Source organism: Haliotis rufescens, unplaced genomic scaffold (genome assembly GCF_023055435.1).
Source record: "Haliotis rufescens isolate VD_foot unplaced genomic scaffold, xgHalRufe1.0.p SCAF_10, whole genome shotgun sequence".
Classification (NCBI taxonomy): Eukaryota; Metazoa; Mollusca; class Gastropoda; order Lepetellida; family Haliotidae; genus Haliotis; species Haliotis rufescens.
In genome coordinates this window covers 4,427,837-4,452,448 of record NW_025963780.1, presented here as the reverse complement: position 1 = coordinate 4,452,448, position 24,612 = coordinate 4,427,837, and the positions used below count along the sequence as shown (strand labels likewise).

General features: G+C 42.2%; 1 protein-coding gene across 1 annotated transcript in view; it reads left to right on the top strand.

Moving 5' to 3' along the window:
- The window catches only part of LOC124148033 (putative sodium-coupled neutral amino acid transporter 11), a 151,627-nt gene that overhangs the window by 91,148 nt on the left and 35,867 nt on the right, over positions 1-24,612 (top strand). The window contains exon 4 of the mRNA XM_048386624.1: positions 15,628-15,686. Within this exon, the coding sequence (XP_048242581.1) occupies positions 15,628-15,686 (59 nt within the window). The remainder of the gene's footprint in view (positions 1-15,627; positions 15,687-24,612) is intronic.

Below are 24,612 nucleotides of genomic sequence, written 5' to 3'. Positions count from 1 at the left end.
GAGTATAGTGCGCACTTTTTTTCGAAAAAACACAGCTGTGTAGAAGGGGGTGCGCATTATACACGAATTATGACTTTGGATGTTTTTTTCCCCCATGGAAAGACATTACCGTGAGCACGAAACACCGCAAATACCATGTCAACAAATCCATACTGAAGTACGCAAAATAATTATGTATTACACTGTCTGGCTATAAAAAGTGTTCTTTGTATATCTGGACTTCTGTTTGTAACTTATTTCATTGATCTTATTCAAAATTCCTTATAATATTGTTTTTATTAATTTTGGCGAAATCGTGTGTGAAGCGATCGGAAGATCGCACAACTCACCGTTATTAACAGCAACCACGGTCAGAATACCGCTATTGACGCCTTGAAACAAACTTTAGTTGACAGAGAATGGATACATATATCATAAATGACATACTTTGACTCGTTAAAAGTCATATTTGTTTTTGTTTGACGATTCTATGTCAACATGATATTCTCGCGATCACGTGATCACGTGCGCGTGAGCCTTGACGGTGACTGGTCAGACATGTTCCATGTAAAAAATAATACCCGGGAATAGCGATCAGCTGCTTTGCTTAGGGTTATTATTATTTTAAATATATTTAGTAAAGGTTGCATATAATTAAGAAAATAATGGAATATATTATTCCTGATAAATAAAATAGTTTCAGATACAATTGTTGCCGATCCTTGCATTAAAAATCTTATAAAGTTATATCATTGGGTGTGTCTTGACCGAATCACCGGTCGATTCCAAGAAAACGTGTGTACAGCTGATTGCTGTTTCCAGCTTAGTTTACGAGAAAATACGCAAGGTAATCTTAATCCCTAAATATAAAACAATGCCTAGCAGAACAATAAATACTATTTAAACGGTAAATAAACATGTCTGGTGATTTTTTATCTCAAATTTCGAATCTGTACTGACAAAGTTTCTCAGCACCCGTTCGTTTGCCGGACTTCGCTGAAAGGGTACGGTGTAAAAATTTTCTGCGCATAATATTCAAATTTCTTTTTTTCCAAAATATTGAACCCGCTAGAGGGGGGTGCGCATTATACATGGGTGTGCACTATACTCAAGAAAATACGGTATCACATTGTAGTTGCCAGAGACAGAAATAATGAATGGGTCAATACAGTGTGTGATAAAAAAAATGGTTGTGATTGTGCAAGTTTGGTTGCTCATGCTGTCAACCACTGGTTTTCCTGTCTGGACTAGATTATATTACAGGATTTTGAGATATTGCTGAAATACTGCCGACTGCAGTGTTTATAAAGTCACTCACTCACTCACTCACATTGGTGGTATCGTCAGGCGAACGTTGAGCCAGCTTTGACCACCCATGTTCATGAAGAGTACCTGGGTTCTCAATCCAATCAGGGCAGTCAGTTAGCCTAGTGGTTAAAGTGTTCGCTCGTCACACTGAAGACCCAGATTGGATTCCCGACATGGGTACAATGTGTGAAGCCCATTTCTGGTGTCCCCCGCCGTGATATTGCTGGAATATTGCTAAAAGCGGCGTTAAACCATTCTCATTCACTCTTAATCCAATCATAGGTTAGCTTTCTAATGTGAATCAGCTTCATTTGTTTATCAACTCGATTTGGAAAGTTTGGTCCTTGTAGAAGGTAACCCACAAAGAACTCGAATGTTCACCCTTTTGAATGAAGACGCCATGACTCCAGAAACAAAAGGATGTACAAATATCCACACAAGAAAATAGCGCTGCTTTATTACTTTGCATTTGGAACTCCCCAATCATATTAGTTTACTGTGCAACTTCCTGTATAATGGAGTCAGCCTGTACAACTTTCGTTTAAAATTACTATAAAACAGAATCTTGTGTCATCTTGTCACAAGTTCCTGTCACATACATCATGGCTAAGTGCATTCTAAACTAATGTAAAATCAATGACGTGATACAGCTCCCTGCATGATTTTCCAAAAATCTTGGACATTCTAGCAACCCAGATCTTTCACTGACGATGCATAAAGAATTTAATTAAACACTGATTTACTTTCAATTTTAGTTTTAATGGAAGCCCTTGGATCAGAAACTAATCAGTTTGTGCAAACCTCAGTCCAGTTAGGTGTGTTAAGCAGTGTCTCTAATTGAATTTCATTGTTCTTCATTCCAAAGATTGTGAACAGGCAATTTTAGTGATTGTTGATCTTGCCTAAATCAACATGCATGCACTCATTTTACAGAACTAATATTGGCAAGTTCAGGTTACTGGATGCGAGTGTTGTTTATTACAGCTGACAGCAATATCCCAGCTATATCACAGCAATGTTTCAGCAATATCACAGCAGCATTTCAGCAATATTTCAGCTATATCTATATATCACAACAATATCTGAGCAATATCACACCAACATTTCAGCAATATTTCAGCAATATCTAAATATCACAGCAATATCGCAATGTTTCAGCAATTTTAAAGCAAGTTTCCTGCAATATTACGGCAGCACCTCAGCAATATCTCAGCAGTATCACAGCAATATTTTACATTACCACAGCAGCACTTCAGCAATATCTTATTATCACAGCAATATCACAGCAGCACCTCAGCAATATCTCTGCAGTATCACAGCAATGTTTCAGCAATATCACAGCAGCACCTCAGCAATATCTCCTCAGTATCACAGCAATATTTCAGCGATATCACAGCAGCACCTCAGCAATATTTCTGCAGTATCACAGCAATATTTCAGCAGTATCACAGCAATATCACAGCAATGTTTCAGCAATATCACAGCAGCACCTCAGCAATATTTCTGCAGTATCACAGCAATATTTCAGCAGTATCACAGCAATATCACAGCAATGTTTCAGCAATATCACAGCAGCACCTCAGCAATATCTCCTCAGTATCACAGCAATATTTTACATTACCACAGCAGCACTTCAGCAATATCTAAATATCAAAGCAATGTTTCAGCAATATCACAGCAGCACCTCAGCAATATCTCTGCAGTATCACAGCAACATTTCAGCAATATCGCAGCAATGTTTCAGCAATACCTCAGCAATGTTACAGCAGTATCAATTCAGTGATTATATCATTATATGAACCGTGGTGTTAAACAATTATGGATTTACAATAACCAAACAAAAGCAGATTCAACATATTCAACATTTAGCCCATATAACATTTAGAGGTTCCAATAAATGGAGACATCTGATTGGCTTAGATTTAGGGAAACCTTGTGGGTAATTCTCCTTCTATTTTTATTACACAAGTCGTTATCAAGCCAGACTCGGAGTCAATATATGTTTATGTCGAAGGACATGTGACCCCTTCTAAGCCAATGAGTATGAAGAAAAACTTTGTATTATATAATAATAAGATTTATCACTGAATTTTTACAGTAATGAGTACCATATCTTGGCTTGGAATCACTGTCGGAAGACTAAATTCAACTAACCACCTAGAAAAACTGATGTGTTATGAGATGTGTTAAGAAAGCTAATCCAGTGCATGTTCGACATTTGGGGAAAAATGAAATTACAGAGAAGTTTTATGGAGTTGACGTCTTAGCTCCTGCAATATCGTGCATGGAATACAAATATGCCCTGACATTTACGAACAGGAGATATTTTCGTGCAAGAAAAAATCTTATTTTCTTTGTAAATGTCAACATGCTGATATAAGGGTTGGGCAAGAAAAGTGATTGGAAGACTTTTAAGATTGCAGTACAGCAGGATGACAGGTTTTGGCTGAAATGAATGTGAAGTAAGACGCTTTGGGTGTCTTCATTTATCAGCAGACATGGCGTGACACAATGATGTGGTGGACAGCAGGTAATTACAGTATCGTTCTTCACAAACACTTGAGGCGATGTGATGGCCAGTTGGGTAGAGCTCTGGTTCAACATGGACATGGTCTGGATTTGATTCCCATCGTCCTTCACAAACACTTGAGGCAATGTGATGGCCAGTTGGGTAGAGCTCTGGTTAAACATGGACATGGTCTGGATTTGATTCCCATGTTCTTTCACAAACACTTGAGACAATGTGATGGCCAGTTGGGTAGAGCTCTGGTTCAACATGGACATGGTCTGGATTTGATTCCCATGTTCTTTCACAAACACTTGAGACAATGTGATGGCCAGTTGGGTAGAGCTCTGGTTCAACATGGACATGGTCTGGATTTGATTCCCATCTGGTGAAGCAGGTTCATGGTTGTAGTCCTGGACATTAACAAATTGTAGTTTCACAATCTAATTTTATTGTTATTGTCATTCAACAACATATCACGAGATTAATCATGGATCTGGGTTGTCCCCTGGGTACCCGGGTCCTTCTCAGAACCTACCTGACCCAAGAACCAGAGTTACCCATCCCATCCCTACTGGAGACATAATCATGGCAAATCTTGAAACCCTCAAGCAAATTTCTGTGCCTTGGACAACTGTGCCACCTGTGTTCCCCTCGTCTTTTAACTCTTCGTTAATTATGCAGATTTCTTTACAAATAATCATCAAATTAACTTGACCATCTCTGATTTTAATCTGATTCAAATAAGTCCTCTGTGAAATCTTGGTTTTGCCATTTAAACCAGGGGTGAACCCAGTCAGCTAAACATTAACGAGGTGTCAGTGTTAAGCCGACAAACAGGAAGTTACTGTTTTGAGTTGACAGCTAATATCCTGCCATGTGCTCCACAACACAATCAGTGGACAGACAAATCCCTGTCAAGTCTGATTAGCCGAGTCAGGAAGCCCTGTAATGGAGGTGTGGAGACAATCAATTGAAGGCAGGGGGATGGAGGCTTATGTAACACACTGACATTTCTTTTAGTCGTTGTCAGGCTTCATGAGTAAACATGTTATTGAAGTGGCAAATATTTTTCCTTGAGATGCATAACAAGGTCTGTGCAGGATTCGGAAGCCATGAACCTGCTGGAATGTTGATTGGCTTGACCTTGAACTTTGTTGTAAGAGTTCTTTGAGTGGCATTTAGATGTTGGAATGGTAACTAAGACAAATTTGTAATGGATGAGCGACTTCTTTATTACAATTGGGCGACGTTTTGGTGTTAGAATCTACACCGAAACGTCGCCCAATTGTAATAAAGAAGTTGCTCATCCATAACAATTTTGTCTTAGTTTGTTGTAAGAGGTTCCAAATTGATGATGACAGTGAATTAGATTAACTCAGTATGTTGCCTTTGTTGACTGATATTTATCAAAATCCTTTTTGCATTGAGGACAATGAAGTGAAGGTTGCTATAATCCTATTTGCTACATCACTAGATGTCAATCACTATGTTGTCTGATATTTACAGACCGTGTCATACAGTTTGAATATTGCTCAGTCTGGTGTTAAACAACAACAAACAAACAAACAAACAATGATGCTGTGATAAATACTGTTCTCAGCGACATAAACAAAACTCACTTTCACTTACAACAGCCAGGACAACATTTATCATTTTAATAATTTGTCCTACCTGTACCCAATGACAAGAAATTGAGAGTGAGTGAATATTGTTTTACATCGCTTCTAGCAATATTCCAGCAATATCACCGCAGGAGACACTGGAAATGGGCTTCACACATCGTACCCACGTGGGGAATAGAACCTGGGTCTTTGGGATGGCAAGCAGACGCTTTAACCACTCGCCTACCCTGGCGCCCCTTGACCAAAATAACCTGTAAGACAAGAAACTGAATTGATCTGACTATTGTGTGATGAGTTATGGGACTAGAGATTCTGCTGAGGCTTGTTGGTCCACTACTGATGCAACGAAATAGGAGGTGAAACTTTATAACAGTATTATACATACCGTATTCAACATAATAAGCACCCAGGGTGCTGTCAAAATTAGAAATAGGGGCTCTTATTAGAATATTATTTTGGCGAAAAAAACAGAGTTGAAAGATAAATTTTGTGGTTTATGCTGACAGCCTGAAATGTTTATATACAACAGATATATTTTTCCAGAATTTAATTGCCCATAATTTAGGGTGTTATGACACTTGAGTGGGTATTATATGCAAATGAATAAGTCTTGTGTACTTGATCAATTTGAAGGGGTGCTAATTGGGATGCCAATATATTAGCAAATATCGCCGTGGGCGCTTATTAGGACTGGGCACTTATTTCGTCGAATATGGTAGTTATCACTGTAGTGTATCGTTTGCACCAGCATACAATGTTGTCCATGAAAGGACAACCAACTTGTAAAAGATGCTGGGTGATTGAACTTGCGTGTGAAAAGGCATTTACAGGCATTTCAGAATGTTCACAGTCGCTGCATTGCTGAAAACTAATTCAAACCCAGATCTTCATAGGGGCATTGCTGTATGTCAACTTGATTTGAGAGGAAAGATGCAGGTCTCAGACGTTTACCTCTTTGGTGAAACCCACGAGCACAGGTATCATGGTGCTGGCAAACCTAGAAATATAATCAGGGCGAACCAGGATTCTAACCTACAATCACAGGTTTCTGGCAAATTTGAGAGCTTTAGTGGACTAGGGGCCCAAGGATTGATATAGTAAATACCAACAAATACAATTAGAAAACCAGATTTGTGTATCCTTTTGTAAAATTTAGGCTCAGTTCATAATTGGCTGCATGTCGAGTCATTTCAGAGTGCTCCCCCTTGTTGCAGGAGACTCTGCACGGAGCGAGTGAGCGAGTTTGGTTTTACGCTGTTTCTAGCAATATTCCATCAATATGACAGCAGGCGACACCAGAAATGGGTTTCACACATTGTACCCATGTGGGGAATTGAACCAGGGCTCTCACATGATGATCAAACGCTTTAACCGCTTGGCTACCCCACTCCCCCGCATTTTAGAGTGTCGTCTCCTATTGCAGGAGAATCTGTATGTAGGGGCTGTCAAGACATTTCAAGTAAATGAGTGAGTTTGGTTTTGCAGCTTTTAGCTATATTCCAGCAATATCACATCATCAGACACCAGAAATTGGTCCATTTAAGGTGTGTTGTTCCACTTGTCATAACGTCAGCACTTCCCACAATTTGTGTTTTAATTAGGTAATTGAAACCTTGGCATTTAGGATTTCTCTTTGAAGAATGATATAAATTGATTCTTTGAATGCAGCTGTGGTAATGTAGATTTGACGGGTGATACTGTTGTGTGTGCAACTTGTGGGGGCAGACTTTGCAATGTGTGGGGGCAAACTTTGCAACATGTGGGGGCAGACGGGCAACAAGTGGGGGCAGACAGGCAATGTGTGGGGACAGACAGGCAACATGTGGGGGCAGACAGGCAACATGTGGGGGCAGACAGGCAATGTGTGGGGGCAGACGGGCAATGTGTGGGGACAGATAGGCGTGCAGTGTGTGGGGGCAGACGGGCAGCGTGTAGGGGCAGACGGGCAATGTGTAGGGACAGACAGGCAATGTGTGGGGACAGACAGGCAATGTGTGGGGACAGACAGGCAATGTGTGGCGGCAGACAGGCAATGTGTGGCGGCAGACAGGCAATGTGTGGGGACAGACAGGCAACATGTGGGGGCAGACAGGCAACATGTGGGGGCAGACAGGCAATGTGTCGGGGCAGACGGGCAATGTGTGGGGACAGACAGGCAATGTGTGGTGGCAGACAAGCAATGGGTTGGGGCAGACAGGCAATGTGTGGGGACAGACAGGCAACATGTGGGGGCAGACAGGCAATGTGTGGGGACAGACAGGCAATGTGTGGGGACAGACAGGCAATGTGTGGTGGCAGACAAGCAATGTGTGGTGGCAGACAAGCAATGTGTGGGGACAGACAGGCAATGTGTGGTGGCAGACAGGCAATGTGTGGGACAGACAGGCAATGTGTGGTGGCAGACAAGCAATGTGTGGGGGCAGACAGGCAATGTGTGGGGGCAGACAGGCAATGTGTGGGGGCAGACAGGCAATGTGTGGGGGCAGACAGGCAATGTGTGGGGGCAGACAGGCAATGTGTGGGGACAGACAGGCAATGTGTGGGGGCAGACAGGCAATGTGCGGGGCAGACAGGCAATGTGTGGGGGCAGACGGGCAATGTGTGGGGGCAGACAGGCAATGTGTGGGGCAGACAGGCAATGTGTGGGGGCAGACAGGCAACATGTGGGGGCAGACAGGCAATGTGTGGGGGCAGACAGGCAATGTGTGGGGGCAGACAGGCAATGTGTGGGGCAGACGGGCAATGTGTGGGGGCAGACGGGCAATGTGTAGGGACAGACAGGCAATGTGTGGGGGCAGACGGGCAATGTGTGGGGGCAGACAGGCAATGTGTGGGGGCAGACGGGCAATGTGTGGGGGCAGACGGGCAATGTGTGGGGGCAGACAGGCAATGTGTAGGGACAGACAGGCAATGTGTGGGGGCAGACGGGCAATGTGTGGGGACAGACAGGCAACATGTGGGGGCAGACAGGCAATGTGTGGGGGCAGACAGACAATGTGTGGGGGCAGACGGGCAATGTGTGGGGACAGACAGGCAACATGTGGGGGCAGACAGGCAATGTGTGGGGGCAGACGGGCAATGTGTGGGGGCAGACAGGCAATGTGTGGGGACAGACAGGCAATGTGTGGGGGCAGACGGGCAATGTGTGGGGACAGACAGGCAACATGTGGGGGCAGACAGGCAATGTGTGGGGGCAGACGGGCAATGTGTGGGGGCAGACAGGCAATGTGTGGGCAGGCAGTGTGTTGGGCTGGTGGGACAGCTGTCACAGTTCTGTTATCACTAACACTTTGATGTAATATATGAAAGAAGTGGAAGTGGGCAGATGGATAACTGCAATTTTTTTAATAATTATGATGATATGAATCATATAATCATATGGCTTTACAGAATGATCAGTCTAGCTTGTAATTGTGTTCACAACAGACACCTTATCCAACTAACTCATGCGAGTCAAAAATGTTATTCAGTACACATATCCCGAGGGATGCTCAACAATATGCTACATTATACCGTGTTCTAGTGGTAGAGCGTCTGCCCAGAAAGCAGAAGGTCCAGGGTTCAATCCGAGGCATCATTTTATCAAAAGTTGTTAAAAAATGGTACTTGTTGTTACCCTGTCTGGCATTCAGCATTAATGGGCTAAAACAAGGACTGGTCGAAGTCAAACATGTCAAAGACCAAAATAAAGATGTTGCAAGCAAATCTTTAAATAAATTATGTAAAATTATATAAAATCAACTAAATGCATCTAAAAGTTGTCAAGCGTACATCCAAGTTATTATTTCCATCTTTTCGTGCGAGCGCTTGTGATGCACGTCAAACAACATCTCGGTTTTTATTCTTGGCTTGGACACGATCCATATTTATAATGCAGGTTGCGATTTCTTACTTAAAACGATCAGAATAGAATTAGACTAATTATTCACGAAGATGGTATCTATTGCTGTAAGTTGATTGGCAGCCTTAGGTCATGTGCTTGAATTTGACCAATCACAATTTGTTGTCCACCAGTCCGTCTGGAACTAACTAACAGGAAGGGGACATTAGTCATGTCCCCCTCGAGACCCCCGAGAATGTATGTATTAACTTGTGATGTTTTTTAATCATCAGTACCGTTACAGTTTTTTGTTTCAACAGTTCTGTCAACAAGTAAAAGTCACTGAGGAAAATCAATGAACTCTTGTAATGGAGGTATTCTTTGAAGTTTTGCCAACAAGATGGTAAACTAACAAGGCATTGATCGTCGTTGGGGAGTCGTTACCTTCAAACAGAAGAGTAAAGTGCTCTTAATGTGATAAAGGTTTATGTAATGGAGATGTTCCATCAGCAAATTGAGAGTGAGCGAGTGAGTGTGGTTTTACGCCGCTTTTAGCAATATTCCAGCAATATGTCGGCTGGGGACACCAGAAATGGGCTTCACATATTGTACCCATGTCGGGAATCGAACCCGGGTCTTCGGCGTGACGAGCGAACGCTTTAACCACTAGGCTACCCGACCGCCCCGAGCAAATTGAGAAGTGTAGCTTACTGCTACATGTGTTGGTTTAGTCCTTCTCCTGAGTTTAATTCTCTGTATGGTTGTGTGTTTGTGGATCAACCAAGATCACATGACTCTTCTGTAGTCATTGTGTTTTACAGATCTTGCCCACACTATCAACAACTAGCTTGTGACCTGATTGACTGCAGGTCATTGTGTCCAGCTGTGTGTATTACTGACACTATCAACCACTAGCTTGTGACCTGACTGACTGCAGGTCATTGTGTCCAGCTGTGGGTATTACTGACACTATCAACCACTAGCTTGTGACCTGATTGACTGCAGGTCATTGTGTCCAGCTGTGTGTATTCCTGACACTATCAACCACTAGCTTGTGACCTGACTGACTGTAGGTCATTGTGTCCAGCTGTGTGTATTACTGACACTATCAACCACTAGCTTGTGACCTGATTGACTGCAGGTCATTGTGTCCAGCTGTGTGTATTCCTGACACTATCAACCACTAGCTTGTGACCTGATTGACTGTAGGTCATTGTGTCCAGCTGTGTGTATTCCTGACACTATCAACCACTAGCTTGTGACCTGATTGACTGCAGGTCATTGTGTCCAGCTGTGTGTTTTACTGACACTATCTACCACTAGCTTGTGACCTGATTGACTGCAGGTCATTGTGTCCAGCTGTGTGTATTACTGACACTATCAACCACTAGCTTGTGACCTGATTGACTGCAGGTCATTGTGTCCAGCTGTGTGTATTCCTGACACTATCAACCACTAGCTTGTGACCTGATTGACTGCAGGTCATTGTGTCCAGCTGTGTGTTTTACTGACACTATCTACCACTAGCTTGTGACCTGATTGACTGCAGGTCATTGTGTCCAGCTGTGGGTATTACTGACACTATCAACCACTAGCTTGTGACCTGATTGACTGCAGGTCATTGTGTCCAGCTGTGTGTATTCCTGACACTATCAACCACTAGCTTGTGACCTGATTGACTGCAGGTCATTGTGTCCAGCTGTGTGTATTACTGACACTATCAACCACTAGCTTGTGACCTGATTGACTGCAGGTCATTGTGTCCAGCTGTGCATTACTGACACTATCAACCACTAGCTTGTGACCTGACTGACTGCAGATCATTGTGTCAAATTATACAAATTGTGTTGCTGATGCTATCTGACACTAGTTTATGTGTGACCTGGTTGATTGCAGGTCATTGTGTCCAGGTCTAAAGATCCTACTCACACTTACAATCACTAGGTCATGAACTGGCCTCTCACTCTCTCATGTACTCACTCCTTGCAGTTTGCTATCAGCATAGACAGTAGTTCATATTTCAGTCAGCCTATGGTTAAGTTACCCATTCATCCTTTACAAGATGAGGAGAGTCTTTGTGACCAGACAATATCCATAAGTCAGTTGGTTTGTCATCTACACAGCAAGGCATCCCACCACCAGCACAGATTACAAAGATTTGCATTTGGTGATCAATTGTAATCCCAGAGAAATCCTTCTAAGTAAAATGAAGTGGGCCATTGATCAGCTCGCCAGGCCTGGAATTGTGCCAAGTCAGCAATAAAGTCAACCACGGTCAGAGTGTACTGTTAGCATGGCCTGCAGATGTTATAGATCTTGTGCTCTGGTAGCCTTGATGTGGGCTCTGGTGGGTCATGTAGCCTTGATGTGGGCTCTGGTGGGTCCTGCAGCCTTGATGTGGGCTCTGGTGGGTCCTGCAGCCTTGATGTGGGCTCTGGTGGGTCCTGCAGCCTTGATGTGGGCTCTGGTGGGTCCTGCAGCCTTGATTGAGCTCTGGTGGGTCTTGTAAGCTAGATGTGGACTCTGGTGGGTCCTGTAGCCTTGATGTGGGCTCTGGTGGGTCCTGTAGCCTTGATGTGGGCTCTGGTGGGTCGTGTAGCCTTGATGTGGACTCTGGTGGGTCCTGCAGCCTTGATGTGGGCTCTGGTGGGTCCTGCAGTCTTGATGTGGGCTCTGGTGGGTCCTGTAGCCTTGATGTGGGCTCTGGTGGGTCCTGCAGCCTTGATGTGGGCTCTGGTGGGTCCTGCAGCCTTGATGTGGGCTCTGGTGGGTCCTGCAGTCTTGATGTGGGCTCTGGTGGGTCCTGCAGCCTTGATGTGGGCTCTGGTGGGTCCTGCAGCCTTGATGTGGGCTCTGGTGGGTCCTGCAGCCTTGATTGAGCTCTGGTGGGTCTTGTAAGCTAGATGTGGACTCTGGTGGGTCCTGCAGCCTTGATGTGAGCTCTGGTGGGGTCGTGTAGCCTTGATGTGGACTCTGGTGGGTCCTGCAGCCTTGATGTGGGCTCTGGTGGGTCCTGCAGTCTTGATGTGAGCTCTGGTGGGTCGTGTAGCCTTGATGTGGACTCTGGTGGGTCGTGCAGCCTTGATGTGGGCTCTGGTGGGTCCTGCAGTCTTGATGTGGGCTCTGGTGGGTCGTGTAGCCTTGATGTGGGCTCTGGTGGGTCGTGTTGCCTTGATGTGGGGCTCTGGTGGGTCATGTAGCCTTGATGTGGGCTCTGGTGGGTCGTGTTGCCTTGATGTGGGCTCTGGTGGGTCGTGTTGCCTTGAAGTGGGCTCTGGTGGGTCATGTAGCCTTGATGTGGGCTCTGGTGGGTCGTGTAGCCTTGATGTGGGCTCTGGTGGGTCGTGTTGCCTTGAAGTGGGGCTCTGGTGGGTCATGTAGCCTTGATGTGGGCTCTGGTCTGTCGTGTTGCCTTGTGGGCTCTGGTGGGTCGTGTTGCCTTGATGTGGGTTCTTGTGGGTCGTGTTGCCTTGATGCGGGCTCTGGTGGGTCGTGTAGCCTTCAGTGAAATGAAGTAATGAATTGAAAGAATTGATTTAAATTCTTGGAATGATGGGTAAAAAGTTCACATTCTTCAGAGTTTGAGAAATGAGTTAACAGACTTGGCAGGAAGAAACTAATACTGTTCATAAAATGTTAAAATTTTGTTTCCTATTTGTGACATATATTATCGAATCAATATCCAAATGAGATTAAAACAAAATTCTTCAATAGTTTTTTCTCTCTTCACTGCTGGTTTATGTATTGATTTCAAAAGCTGTTTCTTATGAATTTAATCAAGGTTGATTTATTGCCAGATTATAGAATTTTGTAATGGTTAAAGTGTTTGTACCATGTTTCTTTTTAAATATAATACCACAATACTGAAAAATTTGGAAAGATAAATTACTTGATATTTCATTTACGGGCAGCATTTCAGAGGCTGTGGGGTAGTCTAGCGGTCAGGCAGAAGGCCCGGGTTTTCATTCCCCATGTGGGTACAATGTGTGAAGCCTATTCCTTGTGTCTCTCCTGCTGTGATATTGCTGAAATATTTCAAAAAGTGACATAAAACCATACTCACTCATTCCCTAGCATCTCATCTAGCCTTGCCTTGTATTTTACCCTAAAGAACAAGATGCCCAAGTCCTCAAGAGCAATCTATGTTACCATATTAATAAGCGCCCAGGGTGCTCTCAAAATTAGAAGTAGGGGGCTCTTATTAGAATATTATTTTGGTGAAAAAAAACAGAGTTGAAAGATAAATTTCGTGGTTTATGCTGACAGCCTGAAATGGTTATATACGACAGATATATTTTTCCAGAATTTAATTGCCCATAATTAAGGGCGCATATAACACACGAGTGCGTATTATACGCGAATAAATAAGTCTTGTGTAAATTGATCAATTGGAAGGGGTGCTAATTGGGATTGTTCACTTGCCAATATATTAGCAGATGTTGCTGTGGACGCTTATTAAATCGAATACGGTAATCATTAACTTTGTTCTCCTATTCATTCATCGTCAGTCATCCTTAACAAGCTTTTCAGTGCCATTCTTCATTAGTTTGTATTTATGACTTAATCCATGGCAAATTATTAGGCTAAATCCTTGACTCTAGGTGAGAGACGAGATAGGTCTCGCCAAGCTGGTATTGGGATTATTAGGCTAAATCCTTGACTCTAGGTGAGAGACGAGATAGGTCTCACCAAGCTGGTATTGGGATTATTAGGCTAAATCCTTGACTCTAGGTGAGAGACGAAATAGGTCTCGCCAAGCTGGTATTGGGATTATTAGGCTAAATCCTTGACTCTAGGTGAGAGACGAGATAGGTCTCACCAAGCTGGTATTGGGATTATTAGGCTAAATCCTTGACTCTAGGTGAGAGAGGAGATAGGTCTCGCCAAGCTGGTATTGGGAGATGCCTCTGAACACCAACATAAAGTGCTGACTTGACACATATTGTACATATCGACTTGTATGAAGTAAAACTTGTGTAAGATCATAGCTAGCCTGTTGATGGTGTCTCTTCCAACAAGAAAGGTGGTCGGGTAGCCTAGTGGTTAAAGCGTTCGCTCGTCAGGCTGACCCGGGTCCGATTCCCGACATGGGTACAATGTGTGAAGCCCATTTCTGGTGTCCCCCTCTGTGAGATATTGCTAAAATATTGCTAAAAGTGATGTAAAACCATACACACTCACCCTTCTAACAAGAGCGACCCATGAAGATTCCGGGGTAGAATAGGTCTTCAGCAAACCATGCTTGCCGTAAAAGGCGACTAACGGGATCGGGTGGTCAGGCTCACTGACTTGGTTGATACATGTCATCGATCCCATGGGCGGATACAGAGGGGGGTGCGGGGGTGCGCACCCCCCCTTTTTATTTCGAAAAAATTCTTTATTTCTCTATAAATTACCACCAAAGACAATAAATAGATCTTAATTGTGCACCCCCCCTTTTAAAAAAAGCTGTATCCGCCCATGGATCCCAATTGCGTGGATCGATGCTCATGATATCAATCACTGGATTGTCTGGTCCAAACTCGATTATTTACAGACCGCCGTCATATAGCTGGAATATTGCTGAGTGCGGCGTTAAACAACAAACCAACCAACCAATCTAACAAGAGCTGTGTTCAGAATCTGCAGAGAGTGCACATGTTGTTCAATCTTTTATCTTAGCTCTGCATGGGCTTCATCACTCACTTAGATTAGAAACGGGATGGTTTCCTTGCAGAAGCTTGGATATTCCCCACAGAAATATATGTGGATGAAAACAGATAATTTCATGTAACAAATGTTATATTTGAGATTACACTTTCTAAGTAAAGTACAAATTCTAGTACTTTTTTGCATCAGGTCCCATCCAGGATTCGAACTCAGACTCTCAGAGTGAGGCACCAAATCCTCGCAGGCTGAGTGGGTTAGGTCGCTGACTTTGTGTCCCGCAGTTAGGTTCCGCACTCTGAGAGTGTCGGTTCAAGTCCCAGAATTTGTACTTTACCAAGAAAGTGGTATCACAAATATAACATTTGTTGAATTTGACCACTTTCTAAAAGGAATTGTGTATTCAGAGAATTGTGTGTTGTCTTTGAATTTTTGACTACAGATGATATCTTCTTTCAAGCAACAGATCCCTTAAAAAGTTTAAAAGTATAGCTTTTAAACTAGTGGACGCCACAATAATGTTTCTAGGTTTGTCAGCACCATACCCGTGCTCATGGATTTCACCGAAGTGGTAAACGTCTAAGACCGGCATCACTTCGGGCTTTCTTCCCACATTAAGCTGACAAGCCTGTATAACTGGAATACTGTTCGAATACTCCCTCAGTCAAAATGGTTGGTACCCGTTTTTGTAGAAAGTGTATTTATGAGACACAAGTATTTGTAGTGTGTTGTTATTTTTTCAGATTACTCTATATTTCTGCTGATTGAGGCTGGCCACTTATCCAATACTGATTCCTACCAGGTAAGTCATTATTATTTCTCGGTCTGGGTTCAGCATATTTCTGTGACAGTCAGTACAGATGTACCCAGTTGTAGTATGGGTACCTGGAAGTAAGGGGTTTGATTCATGCCACTGTTTTGTTGTACCCATAAGAGAGGGAAACTATTTCATTAAACAAAAACCTTGTTATAAACAGTGCAGATCTGCCCAGTTGTAGGATGGGTACCTGGAAGTAAAGGGTTTGATTCATGCCACTGTTGTGTTGTACCCTTGAAAGGTTACATAAGAGAGAGAAAACGTTTCATTTGACAAAGACCTTGTTTTAAACTGTGCAGATCTGCCCAGTTGTAGCATGGGTACCTGGAAGTAAGAGGTGGATGTGTATCACAGTCATCACCGAGCAATATCATCAGAAGGGAGGTAACTCCCAATACAGGGAAGTCATTAATTGCAGGTCATTTCTACCCTAAAGTCATAACACTCACTAATAGTAAACATGAAAATGAGGGTGTATGGTGTAATGGTATTCTGTCCCTAACAAATTCTGTGTCAAAATTAAAATAATCTGCAGTAAAATTACCAAAAATCTGTGGCTATAATTACCAAATTCTGTGGTAAAACAACCTCAAAAATTAATATGAAACTCATATGCAATGTTTCACTCACATTATTCTATAGTTAGATGTAAACACAGATTGTGTTATCATAATACCACAAAAACGTTAAAAAGTGATAATTATTTACTCCAAATTTCGTTTTATTGTAGGATTCATATTTTGTAGGTTTAAATCACATGTTTAGGTATTAGAGTGCAAAATTCAATAGGAAAGCTTAAAAAAAATTTAAACTTATTGTCTTGATTGATAAAAAAAGTCAACTTCCGTGATATTTCTGCAAATCTGCGGAAAGTTATATTTTTCTGCAAATCTTTCTGCGATCGCAGGATTGGTCTGGGACTGATTTGTTGATGTCTGATGTCAGTGTAAAGGCAAGAAGTGCAATGACGTTGATGCCCTATATGTCAGGCCTATATGTTCTTTTACGTGGGAAAAAACAAAAGTAATCTAAACCCTGTGTCTGTTTTTGCATTTTTTGGTCTTGTCAATAAAATGTATCAGTTGTGTTCACTATTGCTCTGGTGTCAGATATTGTCAGATCTACCTCAAGCAGCTGGGTCATGTTAGTATTAAAAAAAAAAAAAAAAAAAAAATATTTGATTAGCATTCTAGAAGTTGATTAGTACATAAGAAGATGGACCATGTAATGGATAACAGTTTCTGGTTGTTAAAATTAGCAATGTTTCAATGTTGATTGACCGTTATCAAGCTCATGTTCATACAAAAAAATGTTGCAATTTTTTGAAACAGCTATATTTGTCAGCACCTGATAAATGTTCAGAATATTTACTATGAAAACAACTGGTTCCAGAAACAACAACCCTATCTCAGGCCACTACCGAGATTGATTCCATTGTAGTCTACTTCTGGGTATTGAACCAAAGATGTCCCTCATTGTGCAGGGATGAAATAGGCCTACGGCTACTCTTTGTTGTTCGAGAATTGTCTCAGTAGAGAGAAATGACATGCGAGAATAATGAAATTGCATGACCGAAATAGAGGCAGCCGTTTGTCAAATTGATATGGAGACATAAATAGCTGAAGGTGTTCAATACATCCTCTCTGTGTGAGCCTCATATATGGATTCCTCCTGTAGAGCTTCTCTGAGGCGGCAAAACTAGACGTATCCTTGTGACACTCCTTCCCTGCAGTCTTGTTGAGTGGACAGAAGTTACACGACGCTCACTCAACAAGCCTACTTGTGTGGTAGACTGACGGTTTGTCTCTGAAAACATATAAGTTTAATAAAAAGAAGCAACTACATTTAAAGTGAAAAGGAGACCCATTGAGATGAGAGTTTCAGGCATGAACTGCGGAAATTCTAGACTTGCCTCAATTATTTCAATAGAATAACAGTAGGGGCTGTGTGGAAGGGAAAATACTATGGTTCAGGGACTGCGACTGAACTGAACTGAACTAAACTTTTATTTACACTCAGGCTGCTATTAGTGGCTTCATATTTTCTCAATCTCCCAATTTCAATACGTAGGTTATTGTTCCAAGTTCTAAACTTAAGTAAGACTTGTCAAACGTTTTCCTGCAGTACGTTTAACCCTCATGGTGCCTGGCCGTCAGCTGGTTTTGTACACCACTCAGTGCCGCACTGTGATGACGTCGCGGTTTCAAAGGCGTATACATTGTATCAAAAGTGTTGCAACGTTCTTATTTCTTCACACAGTGTAACCAAATTGTATAATATGCAACTCGAATTGATTGTCTTTCCAACAGTATCTAAAATCAAGCTCCGACGTTCATACAGTTTGGTCCTCACTCTATGAAGGTTCATACTCCAATGAACTCACATAAAGTGAAGGTCAATTCTTAAATAATTAACAAGATTATAACAATGCACTACCACCCAAAAGTAAGTACATGCAAGGTCCTGTCCAGACGACAAATTCATAGCAGCCATCTATTAGCCTATACAAATAAAATTGCAGATTGTAACAACAAAAGTATCAAATATCAATTGCAATAGCTTATCATACGTTAATCGAGAGTACAGTGTACATCAATAATTTGTATATCTAATATCAATTAATTAGATCTAATATCCATGGCAGAATGTTGGAAATACGAGCTGTCGAGTTATGATGTTATATACCATTTCCTGATGATATTAATCAATAATGTGTATTTGATGATATGTATGCATACCCATTTGTTTGTTAATTATCTTCTACAATCACAGGATGTACCATGTACATTAGACTCACGGAAAATACTATTTCAGCAAACCAATCACAGCGCCATTATCACAGATTCAATGAAAGGAAAAATAAATCGAAATCAAACATTACAGCACATCGTATCCATAAGCGGTTAACCCAAATGTAAAAAGATATTGATGTCATCATTTTGGAAGTTATGTTGATGTTTTCAATAGTTGTATCATCTTTGTATCGCGTGCACCACCAACAGAAACCATGGTCGAACTGCCACATGTGAAACCGACCTTGACACAATACTTTTACAATATGACGTCGACTAATGTTAGACGTTGTGAAAAAAGTAGCAGTTATTTGTCTAAACGGGCGAGCATGTAGGACAACTGGTAGATGTAGACAGCTCAGCTATGAAGCGAACGTGCCCTGTCGATCACTTCGGCCATGGACAATCAATGTTCACCTTTGGATCATTAACTTCCATCCCATAAATATACACTATACCACCTAATATTAACGATCATAGCTATCTTTCCGTATCTTTGATTTGAATATTTTCTGTAAAGCAGCACCCTAAGCAACAGAAAGACAATCTGAAACGTCGTTTTGTTTTTATCGCTGTGCTAAATCACCATGACACACAGTTGATAAACATATGCAATACTTCATAAAAAAACTTCCGTTGCGAAATAAACATTAGTAGTCTTACACCAATAACTGTACACTGGAGAAAAGTAAATCTTTCTGACCAGTCTGATCAGATTTCTTTTTCAAATTGGCTGTCTGATATTATAATAGTTACGTGTATGTGACATGGGTGCATAATAAAAAGATCACTGTCATTTGCATGAAGTTCAATATGGCAGAAAAAGGTTGAGAAGCGCCGTAACCACTTTATTAATCTCACCCTATTTCGTGATCCGTAGCACTGTAAAAATATGAGTTACACATCGTTAAAGCTGAGATGATGAGGGTGATAATGGTTATAATTTTGAGTTTGTGCACACAGTGTTAGACATCTTAATTCACAGTTGCAAAGGGACATTTACACAGGACCATATATGGTCCTGTGGCACTATGAGGGTGTGAAAAGTGAGGGACCATATATGGTCCCGTGGCACCAAGAGGGTTAAGTAATATTCAAAATTTAGACAATAATTTTTTCTAATACTATACATTGTGCCTTTTTGAAGACTTATCTCTTGTACTTACCATGGCAGACTATTGTGTTGGGAATGCCAGATCAAGTGACTGCTGTACTGGATGGGTCTTACGTAATGGCCTGGGTTCTGTGGAAAGGGGTGGAGATCTGGGTTCTGTGGATAGGGGTGAAGACCTGGGTTCTGTGGATAGGGGTGAAGACCTGGGTTCTGTGGATAGGGGTGAAGACCTGGGTTCTGTGGATAGGGGTGAAGACCTGGGTTCTGTGGATAGGGGTGAAGACCTGGGTTCTGTGGATAGGGGTGAAGACCTGGGTTCTGTGGATAGGGGTGAAGACCTGGGTTCTGTGGATAGGGGTGAAGACCTGGGTTCTGTGGATAGGGGTGGAGATCTGGGTTCTGTGGATAGGGGTGAAGACCTGGGTTCTGTGGATAGGGGTGGAGATCTGGGTTCTGTGGATAGGGGTGAAGACCTGGGTTCTGTGGATAGGGGTGAAGACCTGGGTTCCGTGGATAGGGGTTGGGCCCTCGGTTCTGTGGAGATCTGGGTTCTGTGGATAGGGGTGAAGACCTGGGTTCTGTGAATAGGGGTGGAGACCTTGGTTAGAATATGTCCCAGCATCTTATCTAAAGTCAAAAGAGGGAAATAAATTTGCCCCCTCATGGATTAGGCATGAGAATAGGTCCCCAGCACCCTATGACTGGTTGAAAGAGGCCACACGTTGGGTCCTGTGTCTCTTCCAGTTACAATAGGTCCCAAGCACCTTATTACTGGTTGAAAGAGGCCACAAGTTGGGTCCTGTGTCTCTTCCAGTTACAATAGGTCCGAAGCACCTTATTACTGGTTTGAAAGAGGCCACAAGTTGGGTCCTGTGTCTCTTCCAGTTACAATAGGTCCCCAGCACCTTATTACTGGTTGAAAGAGGCCACAAGTTGGGTCCTGTGTCTCTTCCAGTTACAATAGGTCCCCAGCACCCTATGACTGGTTGAAAGAGGCCACAAGTTGGGTCCTGTGTCTCTTCCAGTTACAATAGGTCCCCAGCACCCAATGACTGGTTGAAAGAGGCCACAAGTTGGGTCCTGTGTCTCTTCCAGTTACAATAGGTCCCAAGCACCTTATTACTGGTTGAAAGAGGCCACAAGTTGGGTCCTGTGTCTCTTCCAGTTACAATAGGTCCCCAGCACCCAATGACTGGTTGAAAGAGGCCACAAGTTGGGTCCTGTGTCTCTTCCAGTTACAATAGGTACCCAGCACCTTAATACTGGTTGAAAGAGGCCACAAGTTGGGCCCTGTGTCTCTTCCAGTTACAATAGGTCCCCAGCACCTAATTACTGGTTGAAAGGGGCCACAAGTTGGGCCCTGTGTCTCTTCCAGTTTCAATAGGTCCCCAGCACCATATGACTGGTTGAAAGAGGCCACAAGTTGGGTCCTGTGGGGCTTTGGATTACAATAGGTCCCCAGCTGGGCCCTGTTCCCCTATAGACCCTATTCCTTGTTGTTAAAGGGGACTAAATTGAATCGTCTGGTCAAGATTGGTGGCTTTGCTGATTGGAAGTCAGTATGCTCTAATTGGGTGGATTGTTTCACAACACTTTAAGTGACTGGTTTGCCTGGTCGAGACTCAAACATTTACCTTAGTGGACTGGCTAGAGTAATCATCAAAATATTGCCTAAATATATCTTGATCCTAAATGACTAAGTTGGCTACTTCAGCTGCAGATATGATCATGCACATTATTACAAATCAACTTTCAATTTTGAGAGTCTATATCAATACTTTATCAGATTAACTTTCGGGAGAGGCTGTTTATGTAGCACATGTCCACCCATGGGATTAGATTACTCCGTGTGATGTGAGGAAGCTGTCTCCTGGAACAAGGGAAACCGTCAGTGATGGAAGCCAGACAGCGACTCTTGGCATCGCTAGTTTTGTCATGGGCATTATGTGGAGCCGGTGCAGAAATAAGATACTGTATACAACGCAATAAGCACCTCGGTCCATGGGAATTGACCAACGGGGTGCTTATCAAACCCATAAACGATTTAAATTATTTTTTATAAATCAAGTGGTAGTGCAAAAACTTGTTCAAATGTACTTGAACTCAAACTGTTTTGATAATTGTAACTAGGTAATTCGTAATAATTTCATACTTTGAAGTTTACACTGTTTCTTTCATGCTGATTGGCTGAATGGGTAGTCACGTGATCTGATATTTGGAGTTCACACACCTGTGAACGAACAAAAAAATTTCACACGATGTGAACAATTTTTTGTGAAATTGATCGTGTGAACTTTTGCCGGAACTACTTTCCGGGGTTTCCCCGTATTCTCGATCAACTCGTTTTTCTATTTTTCTTTTTAATACCTGCATTTATCGCAAGCTTGGAGGTTCACACAGTTTAACCAGTGCTTTTAAATTGTTCACACTTCAATGAACCCATCCAAACTGACGTTCAATTCTTAAATATACCTCTTCAACTGCACACCTCATGGTTTATTCTCCCGGCAGTGTTTTATTGTACTATAAGCAACTCCCACTCATTGCATGTTTCCTATATGTGATATTGATATTATTTACAGCTTCTTTAATGATGTTAATAAATTGTACAGGCTTTAAAATTATTTACCCATTTTTAAATAATGAGATGATTCCTTGAAAAGAATATCTGACTCCGGCAATGTCTTACAAAATCCATTTTATGAACAGGGGGGGTCAATTTGCTCTTTCCTGCGTATTCTCACAACTCTCACATCGATTATCTGTCCCTCTTTTCCCAATACCGATTGTCACATCTCTCCCGCTTTTGGACCCTATCGTTCAGCTATCGCGAATATCTACCTTGCCCAGCCACAACTATGGGGAACAACTCACTGCCCTCTTAAAAATAATGTCCAGTTTACAACGTCATGAAGATGCGAGCACATGTTCAAATCTCCAGAAATGACGTCATGATAGAACAATGTTTTATCGTGAAATAAACCACTCTTCGCTCTTTATTGTTTTTTGCAATTTATCATGTGGCTATTTTGTATTTCAAACAAAACGTTTGCAATATACACAAGAAAATATGGACTGTGACCTTAATGTTCGGTCATAATTTGGTCTAGAAGTTGGATGGTGGCTGCTTTATACAGTGAATATGGTACCAGTATTATAAATGGCTGAAAAAGAAAAGGATATAAACTTGAAGCTGTTTGGCTGTAAAACCAAGCACTTGATATTCAGTTTGAAAGTATGAATGATTCATTTCTGTTTTTATGGAACCATGGATGTCAGGAGTGGATTAAGCATCTATTGCCCACAATTTATTAGGATGATTTTTTGTGTTTCTTGAATATTACGCAAGCCTGATGATGTTATAACTAGACCAAGACTCCAGTTATACATATAAAAAATAAACGTCTGCATCACTTGAGGCTGTCTTCCCACATTAAGCTGACATGCCGTGATATAACTGGAATACTGTGATGTATCAAATATTAAGAATTGAGTCATTGTTTCTGTTAAAACTTATTAATTTTTATCCCCGGCATAAAATACGGGGGCATATTGTCATCATCTGGTCTGTCTATCCGTCCGTCATCCATATTTCGTTTCCGGAGCGTAACAGTAAAAGATTTTTCATCCAAACTTTGTACATGTATTAACCAGGGACTGAAGTGGTGCCTTTTTCTGGGGTCCGGGGGAATTTGGCATCTTCTGATGACTTGTTTTGCTTGGCATGGAGTACAAACTGAAGCTGGCACAGTGTTTCAACTGTCATGGCGTCTCAATTTATGTTGGAGGAAAATCTAAAGTGACAATTGTGGGGGACATTCTTCACTGTGGTGAACCAACAAGCATGGTTATAGTGCTGACATTTGAACATTTGAGATTTGAACCCATCCTTGACCCAGCTTGTAAACACCAATAGGTGAGGTGAAATGGGGTTTAACGTCGCATCCAAGATTATTGCACTTATATAGCGACGTGCATGTACGTGTGTGTGTTTGTGTGGCTGTTTGTACTAGTCCGGACTGATGCCGATTTATAGTGCTAGCTCACTGAGATACCATGCCGCAGTTTAACATGAATACCCCACTCAGACACAGTATACTGACTCCGAGCCGACCAGTCCTTGTTTTAGCCCCTTAATGCCGAGCGCCAGACAGGATAACAACAAGTACCATCTTTTAACATCTTTTGGTATGACGCGGCCGGGGATCGAACCCCGGACCTTCCGCTCTCCGGGCGGACGCTCTACCACAAGACCACGGAGGCGGTCCTGTAAACACCAATACCCTGGCAACGGGACATTGTCCCAAGGACAAGCACAATTAGTCTCTAGAGTACCATATTTTGTTTCATAACGACAGTGTTTTCAATTAATGCTTATTTTTATTTGGTATTTCAATTTCTTTCTCCTGCAGCCAATCTATATTGATAGCAACAATTGCCACCAAATTTAAACACCCATTCATCTATGATATGGCATCAGTAGCAAAACAAGTATTCGTAAGATCATCTATGTTTCATTAGGGACAGAACTGTTCTGTCTTTATTTGTTTTTCCGTTTGGTAATGGTGCTGTATAGTTTCTAAACCTTGTTAGTCTGGAAACAGTGTGAGTATGGAAGCCCTTTTGATCATAAAACCCTGTTAGTTAAGCATCCCTCTTAGTCTAGAAACCCTTTTAACCAAGAAACCCTGCAAGTATTGACACCCTTTTGATCATAAAACCCTGTTAGTTAAGCATCCCTCTTAGTCTAGAAACCCTTTTAACCAAGAAACCCTGCAAGTATTGACACCCTTTTGATCATAAAACCCTGTTAGTTGAGCATCCCTTTTTGTCTGGAAACCCTTTTTACCAAGAAACCTTGCTACCAGGAAACCTCGTTAGGCTGGAAACCCTGTTGATCATAAAACCCTGTTAGTTGAGCAACCCTTTTAGTCTGGAAACCCTTTTAACCCTGGAAATTTTAGTCTGGATGCTCTGTTATTCATGAAACCCCTACCAAACCCTG